The 27,951-nt window shown below is 35.5% G+C and overlaps 1 protein-coding gene across 3 annotated transcripts; it reads right to left on the bottom strand.

Moving 5' to 3' along the window:
• Positions 1 to 1,582: 1,582 nt before the first annotated feature.
• On the bottom strand, positions 1,583 to 27,951 carry LOC121428769 (multivesicular body subunit 12B-like). Of its 3 annotated transcripts, none has more exons than XM_041625587.1 (10): positions 27,846 to 27,951; positions 18,109 to 18,189; positions 15,571 to 15,672; positions 11,505 to 11,601; positions 10,437 to 10,569; positions 9,798 to 9,929; positions 9,266 to 9,283; positions 5,316 to 5,434; positions 3,844 to 3,902; positions 1,583 to 3,103 (listed from the first exon to the last, which is right to left on the bottom strand). In XM_041625587.1, exons 2-10 carry the CDS (start codon positions 18,178 to 18,180, stop codon positions 2,987 to 2,989), a joined length of 849 nt encoding a protein of 282 aa, XP_041481521.1. In that variant the 5' UTR covers positions 18,181 to 18,189; positions 27,846 to 27,951; the 3' UTR covers positions 1,583 to 2,986. The 3 variants fall into 3 exon arrangements, with proteins under 3 accessions (XP_041481521.1, XP_041481522.1, XP_041481523.1); XM_041625588.1 differs by having other exon boundaries at positions 27,870 to 27,893; XM_041625589.1 differs by lacking the exon at positions 9,266 to 9,283 and having other exon boundaries at positions 27,846 to 27,950.

Raw genomic sequence — 27,951 nt, 5'->3', positions numbered from 1 at the left:
ACTAACTGGATTAGTTGATATTTGTAGAACATATTGATATGAACCAAATTGAGGGTTCCCACAGAAATTTAAAAACAGTTTTCCACGACTTCCTGTGACGTCCCAGGAGTTATGTAGAATTTGCGATGTCACAAAACTGGGAAAAATGGAAATCATGAACAACAATTACATAATAGCAGAGTATGATCGCAGAGTATGAGAGTTGCGAGACACGACAAACTGGAAAGCTCCCATAGCCAAGAGGTAAATGCAATTCCATGACTTTTCCATGACAAATTTTTCTACGATTTTCCACGACTGTGGGAACCCTGCAAATATTGTTATAAGCTACTGAAATCCTTGTATCTGATTGGCCGAGAACAAATAAGCCAGTGAAAATCACTGATTGTTTTTATTTCATGAAATGCACCCTAGATGGAGGACCAAGAAGACTTGGATAATATACTTGAAAATAATAAGTGCTACCCAATGATCTAACTTGACTCACATATTTCAATGCATATTGACATTATCAAAAAATAGGACAGGTCAAATGTCAAAACCTAGTTGAGAGGGTCGATTCCATTTTGGTGCATGTGGAAGCTTAATTCAATTGAAAATTAATAGGCCCTGGGGGTGTTATACTAATATTTATATTAGAATTTAATTCAAATCTAAATTTCCTAGTTGTGTGCTGCATATAAAGCACTGGTCTGATCATGCATAGAGGGTCACAGGGCATTAGATTTCATCTAGACATTGGTATAAAAAGCACGACTCTTAAGGCCACCGCACACCTTACGACTGTTCGCAATCCGATTTTGGAATAAATCGCATTTGCTCATTTTCTGAAAATGTGAATGGAACAGGTTAAAATCAATTGAAAGGATTTTAATATAACCATTTTGAAAGATTGCAAGCCTTTATTCTGGAGTAAAGGCCAAATTAGTTTCAAATTGTATCCAATCATACGACTGCTATGACGTCACTACGACTAGATATTAAATTCGCTTTTATTCTAAGAAGGATGTAGCATAGTCATAGATTTGAACATAGGTATTCATACAATGATTTAGAACATTACACAGTAAGATATCCATGTCTAGATATTAGCATCAAATTCTACAACATTTTATTCTGAAAAAGGGTCACAGACAAATCGTAAGGTGTGCGGTCGCCTTAAGTCACACTTAAAGCACCAACGAACCAGCTGCCCCAATAGCGCCACCACCAGTGCTCAACTACTGACATCTGGCCAGCACAATGCAACATTCAGAGCTGTGTAGTCTTATACATGTAGGTACACTCAAATTCACCACTCGATATATTCATACCACACTATTTGATTTACCAAGTATGAAAAAGGTACTTTTCTCTCAAACTAATTTTTAGTTTCCTCAATGAATAAAATTATTTGCTGATTCATTCTCCGTATCGTTGAAGGTTATCTCAAAATGTTCATTTTTTAAGACTAACAAACAGCCAATTAGAAACCAAACAAAGTGTAGTCAATTCGCTCATTCTTTAAATCTCTGTGAAACACACTCAAAACAATCTCTCGTGTGAGCTAATAAAGAGCATTAAAGTCTTTTACTCCTTGTAGATTCTACTAAAGCTTGAAGTCAGCAATATAAATGCCTATAATTACTATTATTATTACAGTGAAGCAGTTTTCAATAGCATATTTTTATAAGTAACAAATGCACCTACATGATTCATAACTTTGTACATTTCCATTACAACGAGGCAACCCAGTTGCATTTGAGCTCAAAGACATAGAATACATGTACCTTCAATAACGGGAACATTTTTTCTGAAGGTTCAATTACAACCTAATGTAACAGTCTAGGGCCCTGATGTTATAAAAGCTACTACTATGGTATCCAATAGTAACTACCATGGTAACGATGATCAACAGCCAATCAGAATCAAGGATTCAATGCAAGTTACCATTTTAAGGCAAAGTTACCATAATGGTTACTTTTATGCAATGGGCCTAAATTTACCAGAAATTACAGTATGCTATCGACTCGTTATTTTCTCTAGCAGACGATTAAGTAACTATTTCTTATGCTACCTATTTGTTTAGACAGTAATCAATGTTTAAGAAAACTTTGTTGTTGTTGTTGTTGTTGCTTTTGATCTTATGTAGAAGTTTGATAGCTTTGTTATTGAATGGATGTTTCAGTTTTGATTATTACATGGAGTATTGGATTATTATAATTTCATGTAAAGTATATTTTGGTCATTTTTGCTGTGTTTTTTTTTAATGAATATATTAAGGTTCAGATACCCAATCTTGGGTGCCTGAATAGCGTACTTGAATGCACCACAGAAGTAAACTTTTGATTTGAAATGTTACTTGTATATTTAATAATATCTGATATTTATTTCTATTTGTAATTCATGTTCAATTCAATTTTGTACTGCAAGAGGCAAGGTTTTAAATAAAATCCATTTATCTATCTACATGTATCATAATAATGCAAAAAATAAAGATAAAAATGTAAAAAAATGTAAAAGAAGAATATCACGTTGATTAAATTGAAAGTTATCACACTTTGAATGTGTTTGTTTTTTAAATTATATTTTTGAATAAGTAAATATCTATAACCTTGGACAACCCCTATGTTAGCCTTACAGTGCTATGAAATTAACATCCCCAAAAGTGGTAAGAAACTGGTATGCAGGTTATTTATTTACTGAATGATTATACTATAATAATTCATTAATTGCATTTATCAAATAAAACTTCCGTCATACATACCTCATTACACCAAACAGATTACTAAACTGGTGTTAGATTAAGCAGATGTACTCTTATGCAAAATGACTGTAGCCTAACTTGAAATGAGAAAAAAATGGTAAAAGGAGTAAAATAGAAATACGATCAAATGGTTAGTTGACAAACTTGTTGTAGACAAATTAGGATTCGACTTTGTGGAATTGGACCAAATGAAAAGTAGACAAAGCGGGTGTGGACCAAGTGGCAATTTACCAATGTACGTTAGGGTGAATCACACATCGTTAACCGCTGCTTCGTTTGAGCTTCAAAGTTGAAGTCGTAGTAGAACTGGTTGTTGATTTCAAGCTCTGATTTATATGGAATACGAGGAACATCATACTGTCAAAGAAAAAGAAAGGATACAACATATTGATGGCTATATAGGTAAGATACATGGAGATAATAATGATATATGTAACTCTTATTATCCAGTAGGAGACCGAGTCTGTAGTATGCCTGCTGGACTCTATGGCCCGTATTCTGAATGTGGGTTTAAACTAGTTTAAAGTTGTGGTTTAACTATGGATAGCCAATAGTGGCATAAATCTCTTAACAATAGAATTTCAATGGGTTGTGGATTATTAAAGAAAAATCTATTGGCTACGATCGGGGGGGGGGGGAACATGTCTCCCACCCCCATAATGATTTTCTTTTTTTATGGAGCCTATGGGGGAGTGTCATTTCATCCCCAATTCCTCCCCCCCACCATGTTGAACCTTTAACTACTTTTCATTAATATTTTCTGTATTCAATATGTCAAGGAAATGTTGTCTCGAGTCAAATTGGATACATTAAAAAAAATACTGTCGAAATAGTTGTGGCTTGAAGAGCTGGGTTGATTGGGTTGTGGATTAAGAAAAATCTATTGGCTACGATCGAGGGGGGGGGGAACATGTCCCCCACCCCATATTGATTCTCATTTTTTTTAAAGGAGACTGGGGAGAGTGTCACCTTATCCCCAATTCCCCCCCCCCCCCATGTCGAACTTTTCACCTTTTTACTTTTTATTAATATTTTCCCTATTTAATATGTCAAGGAAATGTTATCTCATGACAAATTGCACACACAAAATTACTCACTGATGAAATAGTTGCAGCTTGAAGAGCTGGGTTGATTTGGAAGGGTACACCTTCTATAGCTGTTTGGTATAGTATGATAAAAACAGAGAGACGGGGAGAGAAAGAAGGTATGGAGAAAAAAATAGGCAAACAAGAAGGAAAAGAGAGGGATTTATTTAATGGAAATAATACATAGGCCTACATGTAGAAACATTATTTGTGTACCAACACACTGAATTACATATATTGAGCCCAACTATATTTTGTTCATCTTTTTAAATTTAGTTTATTGTAATGTAATATTGTCAGCAAAATGATGATAGTAACAGTTTTATAGTGCCATTTCCACTTTGACAAAAAGGAAAGAATGAAAGAATTACAGAGGTTGCATTTTTGAGACTGTATAGAAAAAGTTCCAGTATGAGTAATACCTTGTACCCCCCTTGATTTCTTAAAAAATGGAAGAAGAATTAGACGGGTTTACGAAGTTCGATATTAAGCATACAGCAGAGACTTATTGGCCCGAATTTTGTAGTTTTGAAAACCCACGGTTGAATCCATGGTCTATGCAGATTTCCTGTATAAATTATGTTTATTTTACCGTGTATATTACAAAATGTCCAGTGCTGATGCGCCGTTTTGTCACAGTGCGCCAATTGATGCCCATTGCCGCGGTTATCCATACTATTTTATTCATGAGTCCACTCTTCAAACAGTGGACTCATTAATAAAATAGCGTATCTAACCATGGTAACAGGTGTCAAATTGGCGCACTGTGACAAAAGCGCGCATCAGCACTGGACATTTTGTAATATACGCGGTAAAATAAACGTAATTTATACAGGAAATCTGCATAAACCATGGATTCAACCGTGGGTTTTCAAAACTACAAAATTCGGGCCAATAAGTCTCTGCTGTATGCTTAATATCAAACTTCGTAAACCCGTCTAATTCCTCTTCCATTTCATAAGAAATCAAGGGGGGTATAAGGTATTACTCATGCTGGAACTCTTTATATACTGTCTCAAAAATGCAACCGCATTAGAATTTTTATAAACGTGCCCGATAGGTGCATAAACCATGGATTCAACAGTGGGTTTTCAAAACCACCTTTGTGAATTCCGGCCATTGTATTCAGGGGCAAGTTCATTAGTACCATATTTGATTGCAATGTGAAGACATCAGGGAAAAACTTACATAGGGGGGGGGGGCTCGGGTGATTTCGCCCCCCTCCCAATATGTTCAAAAGAACCCTTTAATATACCAATGAGCCCTGGAAATCCCCATTCAATGCAATGTTGCAGATTTAGGTTGTAAGTTGTTAAAAGTAGCCCCTGAAAATACTAAAATATACTTTTTGCCCGGAAGACTTCATATCTAAAATTCTTATGTATCTGTACAGGTGAGCATGTCCGCCAAGTTGATGACAATCTTTATCATACATGAGCTAAGCAAGAACGGTACAGTATGTTACCATAGAACAGTTTCCATACCTGAGAGGACGTCTGTTTCTAAGCTGTGGGAATGTGATGTACGGAGAGTTGACTGCCGGCTTGAACGCGCCTTATCCCAGGAGTATGGTAGCTGAGACGGACCCGACTGCTGAGGCAACCTGGGTGGAGAAGTCAATACTTGAATATGAAATAAATCTTCCACAGTACTGTGTCTCTCGTACACTTTATATGTATTATGAGGCAATGTAGGCACAGAGTAATTGAAAAATTAAACCAATAACAATATTCAACAAAAACAAGAAGAAAATGAAGAGGACTTTTCATAAATGTGCCAGGCTGCCACTGGAAGGGTACAGATGTACCGGTATTCAATGAGCTTGAATCATTTTGCACAATTTAAATGCTGCCCTCTCATGGTCTACAGAGAACAATACAATATTATGACTAATTTTGTGCTTTCCTGCTTGGATTTGGTGCATCATTTTGCTGCTAAAGTTTTATTCATCAGGTTGATACCTAAATACATATGTTTAAGTCAATAAGAAATTGTGATATGACTGAATTTTATAACTTTTTTATTTATAAGTATACTATATAGTGTTTAAAAAATCTAATACCGTTTTCAGCAACTTTCATGTATGATATTTTGCTCCGCACCAGGCCAGCACTTAAAATAATCTGCACCATTGCGTTCAGCAACTATAGCAGAGCTGGTGCTACTTTTACGATCACCCATTAAAACAAGTGGAATGCCTCTGGCAGTCTCACCTGCATCACGTGATTCAACATAGCAGCAGTGCTGACTTTGAAAACTACTATAACTCGCACAAGATGTTCAGTGATACTTGGTTACTCTTATTTCCACGTTTTATGAACTAGACCAATACACTTTACAGAGATAGGATGGTAATTCAACAAATACCCCCAATGTGGCCAAAGTTCATTGACCTCACATGACCTTCGACCTTGATCATGTGACCTGAAACTTGCACAGGATATTCAGTGATACTTGATTACTCTTATGTTCAAGTTTCAAAAGTCAGATCAATAAACTTGCAAAGTTATGATGGTAATTCAACAGATACCCCCATAACAGCCAAAGTTCAATGACCTTTGACCTTGGTCATGTGACCTAAAATGCGCACAAGATGTTCAGTGATACTTGATTACTCTTATGTCCAAATTTTATGAACTAGACCAACATACTTTCAAAGTTATGATGGTAATTCAACAAATACCCCCAATTCGGCCAAAGTTCATTGACCCTAAATGACCTTTGACCTTGATCATGTGACCTGAAACTTGCACAGGATGTTCAGTGATACTTGATTACTATTATGTCCAAGTTTCATGAATCAGATCAAAAAACTTTTAAAGTTTTGATTGTAATTCAACAGATACCCCCAATCGGCCATAGTTCATTGACCCTAAATGACCTTTGACCTTGGTCATGTGATATGAAACTCTGATAGGATGTTCGGTAATACTTGATTAATCTTATGGCCAAGTTTCATGAACTAGGTCCATATACTTTCTAAGTTATGATGTCATTTCAAAAACTTAACCTCAGGTTAAGATTTGATGTTGACGCCGCCGCCGTCAGAAAAGCGGCGCATATAGTCTCACTCTGCTATGCAGGTGAGACAAAAACTTAGGCAAGTGGGCCTGGGGCTGGTTTTGTGCTGATTAAAATAGCATCAAAACTGCCCGGGCCTGAAATAGCCCGCGCCATTCATAAAATCAAAATTTTACGACTTAGCCCAAATCTGGTCCGGATCAGAGTGTTAGTGAAAGTGGTATATTATGGGTATTAGAGTCAAAGCTCAGGAATCAATCTGAAAGTTCAATACACAATAAATATAAAATATCAACACAATTATACATTATATTTAGGCCTACCAGTTGGGAAATCAGTTATCAAATATTATATACCCAATGAGATATCTACAGGTTTATTTGAGTTACATTTGGAGATTAAGCCATTTTGTTTATGCACAGCATTGTCCTAGAAGTACCTGCATGTGATTGTGAAAATACTGAATATTTATTTCACACAATAATATCAAATAAATTTTATGAAGCCTAATTTCATTCATTTTACTATGGGGCTCTAGTAGTACCAAGAAAGGTTATCAAGGAAAATTTGCAAATAAACATACCAGTACATCTACATGTACAAATAAAGCAAACACTGCAGTACACTGGGATGCAATGAACACATAATATACATGTAACAGATGTTACACATACTGTACAACAGTGATTTGGAGAGACAAATGGGTTTTTTTAAACAATGATGCACAGTAAAAATACACTAGATATAAAGAGTTTGACTGTATTTATCCTAGTTTCATTAACGTGGACGACTCCACCAACCTGCCACACTCCTGGATCCTGTAACACAAAGTTTAGCAATGATCGTATAACATGACTTACAATTGATTGCATTGACTACAATGTACAATCAATCGTAAAAATCAAGCGTAAGATCAATCGCTAACCTTTGTGTTACGGTACCCTGGTTGGTTTTACCCTGCCGCACACCATGCGATCTGATTATGACCCAACTTTGCTCAAATCAAATTTTGCATCAAATACAAAAGTTAAAAAAAGTAAAATTATTTCATTTTGATTTTTAAATATGGAGAACACTACAATCAAAATTTGCCTTACTGCAAGCCTTGTGGTTAGAGTAAATCCTTCGTCAGCTTCAAATCGCAGCTGATGGCAAGATTGTATCTTCTGAAAATGTTACTATTGCACCAGTTCATATATTGGTTTTACATTGGTAAATATTTGATGTTTTCCGTAAAAGAAAACATAACATATTTTGTCCATACAACAAATTAGTATCCCATGTGTATTAATTCCCGTAGATATTTTATCACAACCCTTGGTTAGTATGAAACAAATTGCAATTATAAAATTAGAATTGATGTGAATTTCAAACCCAAATGACCAAACTTGAAGAGCAAACATCAGTTTTTGGAAAAATGTTGTCTCAATGACGGGATGACCCAAATGATTTATATTTTGTTTCATTTATTGCCTACAGCTGTGAAAGCAAAGCCCAACAGTGATACATGTAGATACCTTACTGTATTAGTCTTTCAACTGGAGCATTGTTTCTGAATTAAAAAAATACAAATAGTATAAATCTTGCTTCATAAATTGTTATAAAGTTGTCCTCTCCCCGTACACCCCCCCCCCCTTCCTGCCCAATTTTCCAAATCTACATATCGTGGTGTTATTGATACAAGGATAAGAATGATCACTTCAAAAGCCACTGCAAATAACCAATCATTGTTAGCCCAAGTTCAGTATGTATACATCAAGTGCAGCATACATGTAAGTGTATGAAGGGTATGTTTCATAAAACTTGTAAAATAGGTTAAAGCTACTGAAATCATTTACTTTGAATAGCTAAAGGTAAACTTGTCATAGAAATCATTACAAGTCTTTATGAGACAGGACCAAAATGATAGTAAATTGCCAACTCGTCCACTCACCACATGGTCTACCTTCATTTAGTCTAATGCCATTCCGTCCATCAACATTTCATCGAACAATCATTTTGTCCCAATTAACCATTTGGTCCAATCTTCAATTTGTATACTCACCAGTTCGTCTATGACCATTTGGTCTCATAACCATTTGGTCTAATATTTGTTTTATTTTCATTCATTTTGACCAATTAACACTTAGTCTAATTAGACCAAATAGTATATGGGCTAGATGACTATTGGACCAACTGGTTATTAAGATGAAATGGTGAGTGGACGAAATAGCAATTAGACCATGTGGATACTGGACAAACTGATGGTAGACCAAATGATAGTAGACGAGTTGCCAATTGGACGAATTGGCATTGGACCAAATGAAAATAAACTGAAATAACATGCATACAAGACTATCAAGTCTTCCTCGTATAGTCTTATTTCATGTCTATACAATGAACACACAGACATCATGCTCACACATGTACATACCCATAAATATCATATGATCTGTGAAAACGTGGGAAAGAAATAGTAATAATCATCATTATCAAATCTGATATTTGAATATTGAATACATGGTCTATCCATAATGCCATTTCCAATTAAACATTTTTATTTTTCCTCAATATGATGTGAAACATGGTTAGATTATTCCTGAATATTTAGAATAGCCATTGGTGTCTAAAAAGAGCTTCCTTATTGTCAAATTTGCAACAATTGAAGTATTTCAGAGTACAACTTAAATAGTGAGAGAGTGACATCATCCACTCTCTCATTTGCATGTCACTTGTGTTGTGCACACAACTGTTGAGTGAAAATGACTGAAACTTTAGAAATGGCAAAACTTTTTCTTGACAAAGAACCGACTGTGATGGGATTTTCAGCATTACGTTAATATTACATTGTACATTTATTTTGTATGACCTTTAGGGCATTGAAAGTCCTTAGGCCAAAGCACAAAATGTTCCCCCTTTATCAGGAGTGGATTTAAATCCACCTTAGCTTTAATAGAGATACTCACTCGGTGGAACTTTGAGGAGGAAGGGGAAGATTTTGTCTCGGTGCCGGCACTGGTGCCTTCCGCACCGCTTCCTTGGGTATAAGCTGGATCACTGGGCCCATCCGTAGAAACAGGTTGATACCATTGATATCCCTGCATGAAAAAAATTATATGTTGAAGCTATCAAAGATATTCATGAAATCTTGCATATATATATATGAGAAAAATATCCAGTGAAATATTGCACATTCATAATCATCTAATTGCACACACAATAAATTTGTTGTCACATATAAATATTACAGTCGTTTCCCTCAAAATTGTTACAACAAAATTGTCTTTACCCCTTGATCATCATGCAATGTAATTACTATAGAAGAGAACACAAAAAGAGATTTTTCATAATGCTCCACCAAAATATTCTATCAAGAAATGCACACACAGAAATTTTATGATGGCACAATTCGGTACTCTACATAGCGCTTTATAAATAACGTTTTTGAGCACTGTCAAATATTTCAGCTTTAGCACGGCTACCCCGATCGAGTGCTCGAACATTCACGAAATCCCGTCCTACTGTGTTCCCACTTACAATACCTAGGTAGAGAGTGGCAAATGAAGATGATCATATTTTCACTACCATAATAATAGTAGACATACCCTCTCGGAGAAACCTCAACAGGTTTATTCTTTGTCTTAGATGAAGTGAGATAAATCTCGGTTATGGCTTTCTCGGTTGCTTTCCTGTTAAACAGCTGAATGACGAGTAATCTTTTCTTCAAGACCGGTTCATCTGTGCCAGGTAAGATAAAAGAGGAAGAATATTTTTACTTTAGATCTGACAGAGAAGAATCAAAGAGAAAGGGGAAAAGGAAAGAGACAAAAACAGAGACAAACAAACAGAAAGACAGACTGACAGATAGACATACATGTAGAGACAAAGACAGAAAGAAAGAAAAAGAAAGAGAGAGACACAGATAGAGATAGGGGAACATTGAAAGAGGCAGACAGACATATAACAACCTAACACGAGACAAGGAGACAGAGAAAGATAAGAAGGCAGTGTGGGATAAAAAAAAGAAGAAAAGAGATAACAGGAGGAAGATGGGAGGGGAATAGGAGAGGAAAAGGGGGGAAAATTAATGGAGGGAAAGAAAAATGGACTTTACAGAAAATGAATACCAGGAGAGATGTATAAAGAAACTTAAATATAGTTCAATAAGATTACAGTGAGGGAGGCCAAAAATTATTCTTAAAACCAAATTTATACATATACATAAAACATATTACTTTGATTGAACATAATTTTTCAATGGTGACGTGACATCAAAATTGATTGCAGTAGGAAATTTGGATTGAATTAAACTTAACACTTACATGAAAGTAAGGGTTACATGTACGGAAATTTCTCAGCCAAGCTACATACATATCCAATGATCAAAGTGATAGTTACTTTCCCTGAATGGTTGAGGATTTGATTTAAATGGGAGGAGAGGTGAGTAAGGGTGGGTTGTTGTATGGGCAATCATAATCCAAATGACTGAATTTTACCTGAATATGATTATCCCAAATCCCAAGAAATGTACTTTCTAAAGTTTGACTTAATCAATATGTATTCAAGTGATTATCTTCCCTGAGAGTTTGATGATTTCTTTTATTTTATTTCATTATTCATTTTTTTGGGGGGGGAGAGATCGGGAGGGGATTGGATAGGCTTTATACATGTACCTGAATCATGAGTAGTTCCTATACATGAGTATCCTGCCGGGATCGATTCATTCTCCTTGATCACCATAACATCAACTAACACGTTATCTCCTACTGACTGTAAAATAACAAATATAATAAACAAGATAACAAGGCATTAAAAAATGAGGATATATCCATATTTGAACAGTTTTTTTTTAAGAATTATATAGAAGGTTGCAGGGGAAAGCTGGAAGAAAATAAGAAGAAAAATGAGAAAATTATGAAATTTTAAGTTAAACAAAAGTTCTAAAAAGTTGAAATTACTATAAGGGGGATTTCAAAACTGCCACATAGTTAATGTTGTTTTAATGTTGGATTTGGTAACCCTTCAATACACAAAATGGCTATTTAACGGCATCATTTTTTTATTATAATTTTACTCAGAATATCTTTTGTTTATGAGGGCATATTGACACGGTTTCTATGTTACATTTTTATTAATGCCAGTCTGCCAAAGGGGAAAGTATCTCCAAGACCTAGTCTCCCTTGGCTCCTTGTCAGTCAGATCCCTCCGCTCATCTTTTTCATCTAATTTAAACCATGGCTCTCGCAACTCGCAAAAAGACCAGATACGGTGATCGTGCCTTTTATGTTACTGCCCCTGCTCTGTGGAACAAGCTTCGAACCCAAATTCAAAATGCTCCCTCTGTTGAAATTTTCAAATCATCACTCAAAACTCACCTTTTTTCAACACTAGCAGAGGTTTGGGTTTATTTGGGGGATTTGTTTTCATTAAATGAATTGTTTACCTTAGTTAGTCCTACTGTGCACTTTGAGCACCCTATAAATGTTAACCTTATTATTAGGTGGTCTGTCGTTGACAGATCACCTATTAATTTCGTCAGAATTTTCTTATTTCTTATTATTATTTATTTTTAACAATTTTCTTGTCGCCAAGTTATCTCAAAATGGACTTGATCAATTTCATTGAATTTCATGTCATTTATAGGATCTATCATGGACACGTCAGAATAAGCTTTTTAAGGTCAACAGGTCATGATGACGTCATCTAGGCGCCATTTTGTAAAATCACATTATCAATCACATCTCCATTATCAATTATCAAAAATCAATCAAATTTACATCACATCAACTTCAGGTCAAGGGTCATCATGTCATGTCATCAAAGGTCACCTGGAGGTCACGACGCGCGCGTACGCGTGCGTCAAAATTTCAAAATGCTCAAAATCACTTTTTGACCAAACAAGAGTACGTTTTAGGTCATTTTAAGCATTTCAAAGATTTGTGCGCGCGCACATATGCGCGCGCGTTTCCGCGCGTAACGCCTATACGCAACGCAGAAACACCGTTTTTTTTACATCATTGCATTGATAATAAAATTCTGAACAATTTGATACCTTGATCAACCTTCTACGACCATTAATGACGAAATTAACACCCGTTAAAGTTTGCAGCACGTGTGCGCGCGAGCTCTCACTATAGGCCATATATGGGCAAAAACATGCCTATTGCAAATTCACTGTAGCTCTTTAAATAGTCCATTGACCCCCAATTTTTTTTCATATATCGATAGAGTATGAGTTGTAAATTTGATTTCATGTCACCATTGTCCCTAAATTATATCGTGACGTCATCAAAATAGCGCCTAAACTAAAAATTTCATTTTTTTCAAAAATGACGTCATCAAATTTATGCAAATTTGGTTGTAACTTCTCGAATATAGATCATTTTTCGCCCAGATTTCGATATGTTGTAGATTAGAATGTATTCTTTCTCCTTAGTTATCATGAATTTTCGTTTTGAGAAACGCATCATTGCGTAAAACAGCGATGAAAAGAGGCATGTCATTTTTCCTCATTTTGCGTGTAATCTCTATGGGACATGACTTTTTCTCAAAACTAGATTCGACATTCCGCTATTTCGTGAGCCATATCTCCATTTTTTCTTGTCAGTTTTCTTTAAGCTTTTAGTATGTTGTAGCTGAGATTCTAAGCTTTCGCAAATGTGCCCTTCATTTTTTGATCAGATGCCGGGATCATGCCCGTATTTCACTTGCAAAATTGGACTTGTAATTCTCAAAATTGCTTACGTGTATTCTCTATGGGGAATATCGTGGCTTTGACTGCTTTCTAAAGGGCGCGGGTTCGAGTCCTGGGGTGAACAACATGATTTTTTTTCACTTTTTTTTCTTTTTGCCACTTCTTACATGATCCTTTATGATAATTAAAAGGTATAAAAGTTAAAATTTAGCAAGATAAAACAGATTATAATTGCTTTTTTCATATCACATGTGTTTTGCGTGTAATCTCTATGGGACATGACTTTTTCTCAAAACTAGATTCGACATTCCGCTATTTCGTGAGCCATATCTCCATTTTTTCTTGTCAGTTTTCTTTAGGCTTTTAGTATGTTGTAGCTGAGATTCTAAGCTTTCGCAAGTGTGCCCTTCATTTTTTGATCAGATGCCGGGATCATGCCCGTATTTCACTTGCAAAATTGGACTTGTAATTCTCAAATTTGCTTATTTGTAAAGTCTATGGGAAATATGCTAGCTCGATCGGTTAGGCGTCAGACTTGCATCTCATTCAATCATGCGGGCAGGGGTTCGAGTCCGCGGATGAACATGAATTTTTTTTTTTTTACTCTCTTGTGCATGATCAGTTATGACAATTCTAATAATTAATACCTAAAATATTGCAAAATAAAACAGATTATAATTACTTTTTTCGTATATTATATCTATCTAATCATATCCATCCATCCGCTATCTGTTATAAATCTATCTATTTATCCATATATATGTCTATCTATTTACTTACTTTGTATATGTATCTGTCTATCTATCCCTCTCTCTCTGTCTAATATAACATATCTATCTGTTTTGATATGTATATCTATCTATCGTTTTATATATCCATCAATCTATCTGCCTGTCTCTATCTATCTTTCTATATGTATGTCTGTCTGGCTATCTATCTATATCAATCTATTTGTCTCTATCTATCTATTTATCTATCTGTCTGTCTATCTATGTTTTATTAATATAACCACCTATCATTTATCTCTCAATCGATCACTTGATCCATCCATCGCTCCATCCATCACTCCATCCATCTATATATATATATATATAATATATATATATATATCATCTATCTTGTATGTATCTGTTTGAAGATGTATGTCTGACGATTGTCATCACCACATCAATAATCACATTTAGCAATGGTCAAAACTAATTCTTAGGATGTCTACGATCAAGATTATCAATGATATCTAAATGATTTATTTCATACATTAGCCGACACTGAATGACAAATCATGACAGACCACCTAATTCGTCCGCATGACGAATTAAATTCTAGTTATCATTATTATAAAGGTATGCATACACAGGGCAAAAACCAAATCAATCAAAATAAACAACGGATTGGGAAATTTGTCCCTACCATTTTGTTCACCAAATTGTCAATTTGAGATCAGCATAATCTTTAGTAATCTTTCTTTTTCAACAGCAATAGCTTTAATTTTGCCGGTCCAATTTTGATCAAACTTTCCTGATTTACTTTTCCACATTTTTATCTTTTCAAACAAAAAAGGTTACTTAGATTACCAAGTTTGGATTAATTTTACAGGTGGTAAGGGAAATACATACTTAACACCATGTATGTTTGTATTAAATATGGACAGGAATAGAAATGACTTAAGTCCATGTATGATACATTGACTTTATTCTATCCCTGTCCATACATGTATGTAATACAAACATTCCTTTTATTAAACAGCTGAAATACACATAATGTAATACACTGAAGATATATTGATATTTTTTAATGTATGTAATACTAGGGATTTTAATCACAGCACTGATGATAAGGTTTATTGTTTTGGAACATCACTTTTGCTTCTTCTTTCACCCTGGGTACATGTAAACATACCCAAATTAAAGGAGCGACATTTACATGTGTGAGTACAATATTCCTGGACTGACAAAAATTAGTAACTTAATAGTCATTTATTTTAAAAAAAGAATAAAAAAGAAGATATCTGCAGCAGAATTGTGACAAAAGAATACAAAACTTACCGGGGTTAGATTCTTGGTGTAACACATGTATCTTGTGATCTTTTTCCTAAGCAGTTTATCTTTCCATAAATCTGCATCTTGGTTGTCTGTTGTGGTTTCAATCTGAAATTTTCAATTTCAATATAAGAATCATATTCATGACAATGTGATTCATATACAAGAATTGTGGTTGGACCTACTGTTTATTGTTACTTAACAATCACTTTGGAGCATAATTTTGAGCAAACTGTATCTTTGTCTCAGTAAAATTGCAAAACAGTAGAAATGTAAACTTACGTAATTCTCTTTTCTTTGGGTATTTTTTTAAAATACACTCTTAGTCTTTTATCTAATTGTAATGTAATTAATATTCTTAGCTTGTTAGATTGGTCTTATTTATCTGAATTTTACTATATTAAAATAAAGGCAATTTTTTTCTTGCATAGGCCTATAAAGCTCTCCATTTTCGTAGGCCCCAGTGCACCTTAAATTGCATTTTTTTTTTTTTGATGGAATAAATTCAATAAACTGCTGTTTTGACTTGTCTTTTGACAGGATATACAATTATACATGTAGTATTTACACAAAAAAAACGCCAAAGTTTTCAGGTAGAGAATTGTGTGTAATGTCCTATTCTTGGCGGCAGGACCAATAAGGCTTCTCTCTCTTCTAAGCTGTCTCCTTGTTTCATAAATTATTTCTATTTCTTGTATATAATGTATTTCTGTATTTATATGTTTGTTAATATTTTTTTTAATCTATAAACAAAATAAATGCATATGAATAAATGAATACTTGTTTGAATGAATGAATGAATGAATGAGTGAGTGAGTGAGTGAGTGAGTGAGTGAGTGAGTGAGTGAGTGAATGAGTGAATGAATGAATGATTGAATAATTGAATGAATGAATGAATGAATGATGTATCATTTCTCAATCGCTTTGAGACAGCTTCCTCAATAATTCAATCTCATGAACAGGACCCTGTATCATAAAGGTCTGAAATGGATTGCAACTTTGAAAGATAGCAACAATAATCTTGATTGGTCACTGGCATTTAGTGACCGATTGCAAACACTGTTGCACAACCCATAACTAACATTTATCTTTCATAAACTTTAACACATAGATGACTGCCCATATCAAATTTCAAGGAAATATAGTTGTATCTTGAATGCTGAGTGCTTCAGCACCGGATTTAATTTTTTCTTGAATTTCAAGATCTCGTCTTCAGTTAATCTGGAGAACTCGCACTCTAATTAAAATGTGTAAATGCTTGCTAAACATACAAGTTATATGTTGCAAGATTTGGACTCTTCATACAGATATGAGGATAATAGGATCATAAGAGTGAAAATGATTTTAAAACAGAAATAAAACAGAATATCCTTTTTTGATTTAGTCACAAGGATTGTCTTAATATCTGTGTTGAAGTGTAACACAACTTTCATTTATTGGGAAATGAATTTCAATTTGAAAATTTGCACTTTTTAAAGACCAAGAATTGACCCAAAAGTAAAACTGACAAAACGTATACCAAAAGAAAGCCCATAAACTATTAAACACATCAATGTAAGGTTCATAATACCAGGGGGCCGTTTCATAAAGCTGTTTGTAAGTTAAGAGTGACTTGTGGTTAATCGTATAATAAATTGGCGATGGTTTAGCACGTAAGAAAGGATCACCTGTTGTTCTTAAAGTCGCTCTTAACTTACGAAAAGCTTTATGAAACGGCACCCTGCTGAGTATATCGCTTAAGAATAGGTATTAAATCTAATTATCAGGCTTTGAAAATAAATTTTAATAAAAAAAAATAATTAGTAAACAAAGTAGAAATCAGACTCTGGGCATCTGGGAAATAGATTTAGAATTAGACAGAATGACCGTATTCTGAATGCAGGTTTAATCTAAGCTCTGGTCTAAAGATTTGGTAATACTTTATGGATTGCCAATTGTGACATAATCTCCACAAAAGTGTTTCATAATATCAGCTCCTTTGACTTTCAAATCATTCTCAACTGTCTGGGAAGGATGAACAAGATAATTGTCTTAGTTCACCATTTAGAGAATTCTGAAAAAGCAGAGTAAACATATATTTTGATATGTTTGGCTTCCCATAATTTTAGCGCAGAGTTCGACCATGGTCTGAGGGTTTTAATAATAATAATATAGGATATTTATATTGCGCACATATCCACCTTGTTAGGTGCTCAAGGCGCTCCTATATTACCCGGCTAAGCTAGGCGTTCATAGCGCACACAGCTTCTAAAGGAATTACTTCCTACCGGTACCCATTTACCTCACCTGGGTTGAGTGCAGCACATTGTGGATCAGTTTCTTGCTGAAGGAAATTACGCCATGGCTGGGATTCGAACCCACGACCCTCTGTTTCAAAGTCCGAAGACTAATCCACTGGGCTACAACGCTCCACACGCTTTTAGATAAGACCAAATGTGTAGACTAAAGTACAGCAATCAGGCCGTACTGATATTAAACACACCAAATGGGTTTAGCCCATGTGGTATTTCAGACAATTCAGAAGAACAAATCCTAAATACATACCACAGTATATCCATCAGGGCATCTGTTCTTGTCAGCTACAACGCAGAGGCCTGTAATAGGATACTCAGCCATTCCTCCAAACTGAAATAAAGTAAATTCCATAAACATAAGCTAATGTTATATTTAAAAGAAAATTAATAAAAAACAAAGCTGCCTCAACTTTTTGGGTGATACTCTAATAATCAAATCTAGGTTTAAACTAGAATTTTAAAGAACACTTCTAATACTTCTTCCATATTTGTAGAAATTATTATTTATACCCAGCCAATCAATCAATCAATTTTTATTTAAACAGCCACTTGGAAAAGTTAACAAGTGAAGTTTCAGCAGTTTCTAGTACAAAATGTAAGAAATTAATATAGAGAACAAATGATACTGAATTCATTTAATTAGTGTAATCCAAAGACAAAAAAAGAAGGCTTCCAAATTACACCCGACCCCCATCTTACCATAAATTAATTAGAATTAATTCCATTTTTTGTATTTTCAATATTTTTCTCCTTTCACGACTCAATTAATGATCTGAAAGCCTAGACTAGCCGAACTATCGGCTCATAATTGCTTAAAACCACTTCAGCTATCAGCGTTCTTTCGCTAGCATAATTAGTTCCAGGGAAAGAGATCTCGGCTGCAGTTACGAGGGGAATTTGACTTCCGAGTCCGAACAATTTTAAGGTTCTGGATCTGGATGTATAAATGCATTGGGTATATGACCTGGATTTTGCTGGGACCAGCAGGTGCAATACAACGGGTGAACATCCTACTCTTTGACGAATAGTGTATTGGTTTTAACGTCCATAGGTTGTACCTCTCCTATACACGAGACCAAAATTTGCGTCGGGACTTTCCGATGGATGGAGTGTTTTCCAACTGCATTCACACCTGCACTGAATACAGTGGTGAGGCACGCTAACACACAACGCTATAGCATCCAAATTTTTTGTTAGATGCGTTTCGGCATGAGCAGGACTCGAACCCCTCACGTTGAGATCTACGATCTTATCAGAAACATGCGCTCTAACCCACTAAGCTACGCTGCCTCGCTAAGTTTAAGGTTAAGTTTCAGAACAAAAGCAAAGTTTTGATAAAGAAACCGGAAGTGAATACAATAGTACACCAGAAGTCTTAACAATCTGTTTTGTTATTTTGGTGGGGGTACACAGGGGGGTACATAAGGAACTCTTTCCCTGATTGATACATGCTTTGACAGAACTCTTCTTCTTCTTCTGTTGAGTACAGTCCTCTTTACAGAGTATAGTTGTACTTGGCTAAGGCCGCAATCACAAAAACACATGACATTCGGTGCAGTTGAACAAAACTAAACTATAGTGCAAGTAAAAAGATGGATTTCAACTGGAGAGCTAACGGAGGGTGAGTGGTTCCAGGTGGCTCCTGAAAGACTCAGTTGAAGGAGCCAAAACCACTGTTGTAGGCAGGACATTCCACAAGCAGATGGTACTTGGGGGAAAAAGTTGTGTTGGTAGGAGAGAATTCTACAAGTCTGCTGTTTGAATTGTAGGCAATGTCCTCTGGTTGGTTCAGAAGAGACATACAGGAAAGGTGGCGCAGCTGGGATGGTGATTAGACCATTGACCATTCTGTACATCATGATGACTTTGTTGTGAGCTCGTCGTTCATGAAGAGACTGCCACCGTAGTTAATGCATCATCTGAGTGACACTGCCCTGTCGGTCATAATCACCTTTTACAAATCTAGCTGCACGCCGCTGAACCATTTCAGTCTTAGAGATAAGCTCTTTGGTATGAGGGTCCCAAACTGAAGAAGAGTACATGTACTCAACAATTGGACGAACGTAGGTCTTATACGCTCTCTCCTTTATGCTAGCTGGGCATTTCCTCAAGTTGAGTCGAGGGAAGCCAAGAGTGCTGTTACTCTTTTACAGATGGCGTTAATATGGGGTTTCCAGCTGAGGTTTCGTTGAATATAACTCCAAGATACTTCGCTTCATCAAGGGTGCGGAGAGCAGTTCCACGGATGGAGTAAGGAGATGCTCCAATGATGAGATTTCTTTTATTTGAAATCCACAGCATCTCACACTTGTCAGCATTAAACGACATGAGCCATTTCCTCTCCCATTCCTGTACATTGGCTAGATCTCTGTGCAGGGACTCAATGTCATCATGGGAGTTTATTGATCTGTATAGGAGGGCGACATCAGCATACAGCCTGATAGAAGAGACACAATCAGGGAGGTCATTAATGAAAATCAAGAACAGAAGCAGACCGAGGAATGTACCTTGGGGCACGCCCGATGTGACAGAAGTGGTGTTGCTCATCTTTCCATCAAGTATAACTTGCTGTGTACACCCTTTAAGAAAGTTTCAGGTTGGCAAGAAGTTTCCTTACACCTTCACTGTCAATAACAAAGGCAGGAACTGAAGGATGTGGACTTTCTCCAACTCATTTAGATCTAAGGTAATGTGGTAAAATGTACCAGTCTGGGGCACGTGCGACTGCTCCCTACATCGAGGTTTACATCACAAGCTATACATATACACCAAGAATACGTCACATCCCAGCATATATACATCCACAGCAAGAAGTGCTATACATCAGTTTATTTGGCCTGCGTTTTGGTTTGACTTATTATTTTCACCGTGCCTCGCACCAACTTTTGTCTGGTATCACTATACTTTCCTCCTGCTAACCACGCTTTCACCCTTCCTTCCCCACAGCCAATCCATACCCAACATTCCTTTCATTTAATTACCACAGTGGCGTTGCGAATCTTACTTTGCGCGAATTGGCATCCCATTGGATTTCAATTCATTCGTTTCATTTATTTTGGGAGTGTTCTGCTTCCTTCATAAATTTTTGGAAGGGGGTAGATATTGGAGTGTGTTTTAAAGATCAAAAATACATTGTGCTTTTTGCCTTTTGATTTTTTATTACTTGTGATATGATATTCTGATTATTTTTCTGAATGCTTGTTGTGTTGCATGGGAGCGAGACTCCACAAATAAATTTGTATCTTCGACATTTTGCGAAGCATTATTTTGATTCAAAACTTGTTTTAATTTTACTGTCCAACTTTAGTGGGACAATTATATCAAATTTATTTCCGGATTATCCCAGTTATCAATTTTGTAATTGCCAAATTGCGCCGAATTGTGAGATTTTGGAATTTTGATTTTCTAGTCTCTTTCCCATGTTTTGTTTGTGTAATTTTTGAATGATTTCTTAGTGCTGAATTTCCATGCTCTTTGCTGCGTTTGTAAATTTTTGGCTAGGGCATGGCTCAGTTTAATAGTGAATGAATCAAGCTGAATTGTGCTTGTCTTCTTTCACAAGTTGAGCTGAGGATTTGTTCAATGCTGAGTGTCATTTCTGCCTCTGTGAACATTATACCATATTTATAGTCACCACATTTTCCAATTTGAAATAATTATATTATTGTTTTCTGGATTAAAATAAAATAAGTGGATACTTATTTTCAGCCATTTTCCAAGGAAGTTCCTTGTTTAATAATAAAAAAAAGACAGGCTAATGTTTAGATACTTTGCTTGATTTTAGGAATTGAAATCAGGATAGACTATATTTGATTTTCTTGGGTATATTGTCTTGCTATCGAATCTCAAGGTGGGTTTAGGAATTTCATTTCCTGCTTTGAATTCCATATTATTAGTAAATTACCACATAGAATTTCAAATTGTTCTGTGCTGAATGCAATTTAGTAGGTATTTTCAGCCTGGAATTTTATATTCTACTTATATTCCTTCACTGTGATTGGTTTAAGTCTTTAAACTAAGCAAATTTGCAAAGAATTTTATGTTAATATGTCAAATTGGGTTTCACATTTTTGAAATATGGTTGTTTAAAATACTTTTGATCAAACTGTGGAGGATACCACATGTTTTCTAGAAGTCGATGGCAGACCTCCTCCACTTGGTTTACTAAAGAAAAAGTTTCTGTTTTGGACAAACCAATTTATGATGGCATTAATGGAAGTTGGGAAGTTTTTCTTCAACAATTTTCTCGGTATGCCGATAAGGCAGGCTGGACCGCCAAGCAGCGAATTAATAATTTATATTTGTGTTTGAAGGGGCAAGCTGCTGAAATTTGTGCAGCTATATTTGAAAGCAACCCCAGAATTGATTACTTTGATTTAGTTTTTGAATTGGGACATAGGTATGGACACGATTCACCTAATACATACCCTCAGAATGTCCAAACTCACCAAGGGCATCCTGCTTTCGTTAGCCAATTTTCTTCATATTATTTTCCCAACCCAAGAACACAATCTCCTGTTCAGGTGACCCCTAATGTTTTGCAGAATTGTATTCCACCTAGTTTTAAGTCTTGTAATTATTCAAGACAATCAAGGGGCCCTGATGAAGTTAAAGATGCTAACAAAGATTGTGCCACTGAGATGGCATCAATCAATAATAAATTAGACAATATTCTTCATACATTTTCTGAACTTGAGTCGAACAATAGACCACAACTTGAGGCAAATCGTTTTCTACACTCAGTTCATTTATGTCCCAAAATCTCCCCTCTCTAATAATCACCCAAACTGGGAAGGGTTGAAGATAGAGGCCAACCTTCAACCCTAATAACAGAAGGCCAGGATTCCATAAGTAAAAAGAAATTACATCCACCCAAATCTGATAGTCTGATCTCTGGCAATGGGGAGGGCTTTGACCCAACAGTTGAAATAAATGTGGCTTTGACCACAGCTCTTGAAACTAAGGGCACCCAATCCAGTGGGGAGGGTTTTGACCCAAAAGTCAAATCAGATATGGCTTTGACCACAGCTCTTGAAATTAAGGGCTTTGACCCTAAAGTTGAATCAGATGTGGCTTTGACCACCTCTCTTGTAACTGAGGGCTCCCAATCCAAACCTGACTAGAGACCGACTTCATCCGCAAGGGCGAAACTTGATTTAAGTAACAAGTTAGATATCCCTATTTCCTCACCAATTTCTAGTAAGGGCCCATGTTTGATAAATAATTCTATTGTTTCGGAATCTGCAAAGGAGCAGTGTTCACGTAATTCCATTATTTCTGATCCTTTATTTCAAAGTTCTGAAGTGGCGAAGAGAGAAGCCACTCCAGCCAAAACAGAGTTGAAAGCTAACCCTGTAAATTATGAGACTGTCAACTCTGATGACATTTCTGATAGTTCAGAAATTGTCTTTCAATCCAAGTCTGAAATGTTTGATGTAAATAAGTGTAAGATCGGGTTGAATTTGTTAGGATTAAATCCTAACCCACAGAACCATACAATCTATGGTGATAATGCTGCAGTCACTTGGCATCTAGATCTCAGGCGGAATTCCCCTCCAGTACAGTTTGGTTTTGCGCGAGATCACCGTTGCTATCCATTTAGGTTGTACGGTACCACCTTGGTACCACCATGGAATTGTGTAGATAATTTATTTAGCCCGCATACATTCAAGAAAATGTATTTTGGCATTGATGATTTTTCTTTACTATAATTTGAAAATACCTTGTTATTAATTTGCTCAAATTTGATAAGGTACTCACTGAAGAGAATTCTCGTAACATACTTTGTGTATTTATTACTCAGAGACAAATTGTCTTGTATTCTTTGATTTTGTTCATTTTTTTGACTTGGGAATTTACACCATTGCTTGGTATTCATATTTTGTACCAAAATTGATTTAGATTAAAAAATATGGTGTTCTAAATATCCAAATCTAAAGATAGTCTTTCGTTTGTGATTAGGAATCAAAATCCTCCACTCGTCATCTGCACAGGTGTCTCTAACACAATTAACTCAGTAAGTGTCGAGAACACAATCAATGTCAGTCCCAGGGGAACAAAACCCAAGAACTCAAAGACAATCATCTGGGTTTGCTTGAACATAAAATAAATAAAAAGGAGGGGGTAGGGAATAATGAAAATTTATTAATTTAAGTTATTAATTTAAAGTATACCATGTCTGTGAACATTGTTACTTTATCCCTTTAAAGTTATATAACTATTTTGAGGAATGCTTTTGAAGTTAAGTTTCTTCTATCCAAGCTTAACATGCGCATATAACATACAGCACACCCTTTAGTTTTTATCAAAAGGGGTAAAATGCTTTTGAATTAAAAATGATTCAAAGTTATTTCCATTCATAATGTTTGTATTGCCGCAGATTCCTCATGTAATTGTGTTCAAAGTTTTTATACAAAACTACTCCCCTTTTAATTAGGCATATGCTTTAAATAATTACATTCAGTGCTTTCTATAAAAAGTTATTTCCATAGATCAACGGTCTTCAATCTATTGGAAGATCTGCAGAAAGCATCCCAAAATAAGCTATTGATCAATTTCCATCAAATAATACAAATGTATTTCTTTTGTTCAAAGTTTCTTAAGCAGACCCTCTGAATATTTGAGAGCAGACTTGAGAAACATCCAAATTTACAATGAGTTATGTATAGGTTATGTAATTTGCATTCTTTCTCTTAAGAATCTTCCAGGGCTACAGTAGATACAATAGTTCATAGGAAGCCAAGTCTATCTGAATTAATCTTAATTATAATAATCAGGGGTGTTACCAGGGAATTCTAATTCAGTTGGTTTATTCAGCACATGTTTATTTTGAGAGTACTTGTTATTTGTCATGTGCTTGTCCGTGGTGAAAATACATGTAGTTACCTCAGAATATTTTTGTGCTGACGAACTAACAATGTCTTTGTTAGAGAAGCTGCAAAATTGACATTCATTTTCTAAAATCTGACATTTTTATTATCACCTAGAATGTCATTGACACCATTGAATACAATTCTTCTTTAACATTGACATAAAGTCACTTGAAATAATGGGAAATATTATTTATCATTATGCTTTAAATCATTACTTAACTTGAAAAGCTGACACTGTTTTAGCATATGTAATTAGAGACAAGAATTACACAAATGTAAAAACTTGTCAATAATCTTAATCTATATATCTTTTTGATAGATGAGAGTTTAATTTGTAGTCTTTTCTTACATTAGTTAATGAATAGAACTTTACCTTGAGCAAATGAGTTTCCAGTCCATTGCTTCCAAAATGTTTGAGTAGTTTACAAATCAGGTGAAAAATATTATGCTACTTAACATTTTGGCACAATATTCCTTGAAATATTTAATGTAGGTTACATGTGTGTGAGGTCTTGAATTTTATGACTTCATACTTTAGCATTGTGCAGAGCTATTCATTTTTAAACTTCACAACAACCAGAATGTCTTTTTCTTTATTCTGGTTATAACCGCCTTGGGAATCTGTTAACTTATAGATTTCTGCAAGGAAGATATAAAAATCGTCGTTCACTATTAAAGCAAATTGATAGAGTTCAATAAGGTTCTCTTTTTACTGGATAGATGACAAATATTAACAGATTCTCCTGAATCTGATTGCTTGTCTCTTAGCAATGAGGGTGGAGATCCATCAAAGGACTCCAGACACAATCCTGTCCGAGGACTAGCCCCAGAAATTGGGATTTGTATTTATTCAGTAATAATAATCAAGCCCCAAATTCTTACTACAAGTCTAAGAATTTATCTTTTTGGAAGGGGTTAAGAGTAAAGGCAATTTTATAGAAATGTTGTCAGACCTTTGGGTCAACCATTTTTCTGGCTGCTGCAAGCATTCGTTCATATGTACATTACAAATTTAAGGATGAGGTTAAACTTGTCAAGTGAAAGGTTCATTAATCAATTAAAGGATCCTTTCATAAATTCACATTGATGAGCTACACCATTAACCGTCTGCTCAAAAAGCTTAACCTTTTTCTGGTTTAAAATGAAATGTGCATATTGGCTTCCGTAGACAAATGTTCAGGTGTCGTTCCCTTACAGGAGTAAAGATTTCTAGATCTTGACTTGTGGGATGATAGCCACCAACAAAGTCTTCCCAAGCATTTCAATGAATATATGCATTCATGTATTCTCTTTTCCTTTTGTGGGCGTAAGGCTTGACCTTAGCTCTTCTGGCAGTCCATTTTGATATATATTTTTGCAAAACTTTAGAAATCCCCCTTGTAGTCTCGGTATTAGCATCAAGATTATCATGTGGCAGCATTTCTTTGATTAAAATACTTGTATCCAAAAGTCACATTGATAAGTCCCCCCTTGACCTTTTACCTGAGAAGTTGGATAGTTGTTTCATTTAAAATAAATTTGGGCATATAAATATACCGACTAAAAGGCATGTTCATCTTCTGACCCCTGCGACCCCAGACAGTTTCTTGCAAGCCTCTGAGAGCAGCAGTGGATTAACATTTATCGTTCCCTCCTTTCACTGAGGACTGTTTAGATCCACATGTGTACATATTACATATGGCCGGACAACGACAGTCCAAAAATAAGGGAAGTAACGATGTTCTAAAGTCGGGGGAGTGTGGTAAAATGTACCACAGTCTGGGGCACGCGCGACTGCTCCCTACATGGAGTACTGTGGGATGGGTTGGAGCATAGAGGATTCATGTACTATAGAGGCTGTGTGCACACAACAATAGACCCCAAGCCCTGTGCATTCATCCATGCTTGGGTGCACAACTCAGCAAGGCTGCATTGTCAGGCCAGCTAAGGAATAAAAATCATCACTTGAAGAGTCGACCGGCAGAAGACGAGGACGTCTGTTACTACAACAACCTACTTTGCTTCGCCGTTCATCCTTCGAGTTTACATCACAAGCTACATCTACACCACGAATACTTCACATCCCAGCATATATACATTCACAGCAAGAAGTATATCACAGCAACATTCTGCTAGTTTATTTGGCCTGCGTTTTGGTTTTCCGTATCATTTTCAACGTGCCCTGCACCATATTTTGTCCGGTAAGTATCACTATACTTTCCTCCTGCTAACCACGCTTTCACCCTTTCCCCCCACAGCCAAATCCATACCCAACATCCTTATTATTTTACCACAGTAAGAATTTTTACTAAGATGTATGGTAGTGGATTATTACCAAACACTTATCATGAATATCAAACACATTATTTTTTTAATTTTATAAAATTCAACAAACTTTCACCACTTTTATATACACAAATACCTACAAAATATTTTGTAAAAATTTTGCCGAAATAGTTATTCTTTTTTACGATATCAGCTTCCAAACATTGAATCAAATCCCTCTTCGACTTCGTAAGTGAAATATTTTTGTCACTTGAAAAAGCTATTGTTACACTATTGCCGAATGTTTTCTTTCTACAGGAAAAGTTGAAAAAACAACGAAATCACTGATGAGCTATCTTTTTAAACATTAAATTGAGGCATATTTCATGATTTTAAGAATATCTCAAGTCTTTCTTTGACATTTTGAAAAGGTGTAGATTCTACTTCGTTCCATTCGACTGGTCTGTTTTTAAATTTTTGACAATTCTATTCAATGTTCCCTTTGAAAAGGCGTTGCAAAGTTTTGAGCATATGAAATTATTTTCTGACGCATATGACTATGATACTGATGGTATGAATATGATGAGCGCGTTCGTACAAGGCCATCAAATATCACTACACCGTAGTTTTTACACACATTTTTTGATGACGCAAATATACCCTACAAGACCCCTGGCCTGGCCCTACACAAATTCACTCGAGTGGGACTGAAAAATGACCCGACCAAAAAAAGCTAGCTGAGCTGAGTCATACAGAATAAAATTTTATGAAGTAATTAATTGGTCGATTTCTTGTTCAGTACCCTAATGACATTCACATTATCAATTCAAGTAGTAAAACAGTAAAGTTAGTTTATTTCAAAAGACCTTACCGCGTTCCGAAAGTATTTAGATACCAGAATTAGAAATGACGGTACGTATCGTGTAGTCTAAGTCAAAGACCCTATGTCTAATTTGGCAGAGAAAGTTGAGAAACTA

Source organism: Lytechinus variegatus, chromosome 15 (genome assembly GCF_018143015.1).
Source record: "Lytechinus variegatus isolate NC3 chromosome 15, Lvar_3.0, whole genome shotgun sequence".
NCBI classification, from domain to species: domain Eukaryota; kingdom Metazoa; phylum Echinodermata; class Echinoidea; order Temnopleuroida; family Toxopneustidae; genus Lytechinus; species Lytechinus variegatus.
This window is presented reverse-complemented; position numbering and strand designations above follow the sequence as displayed.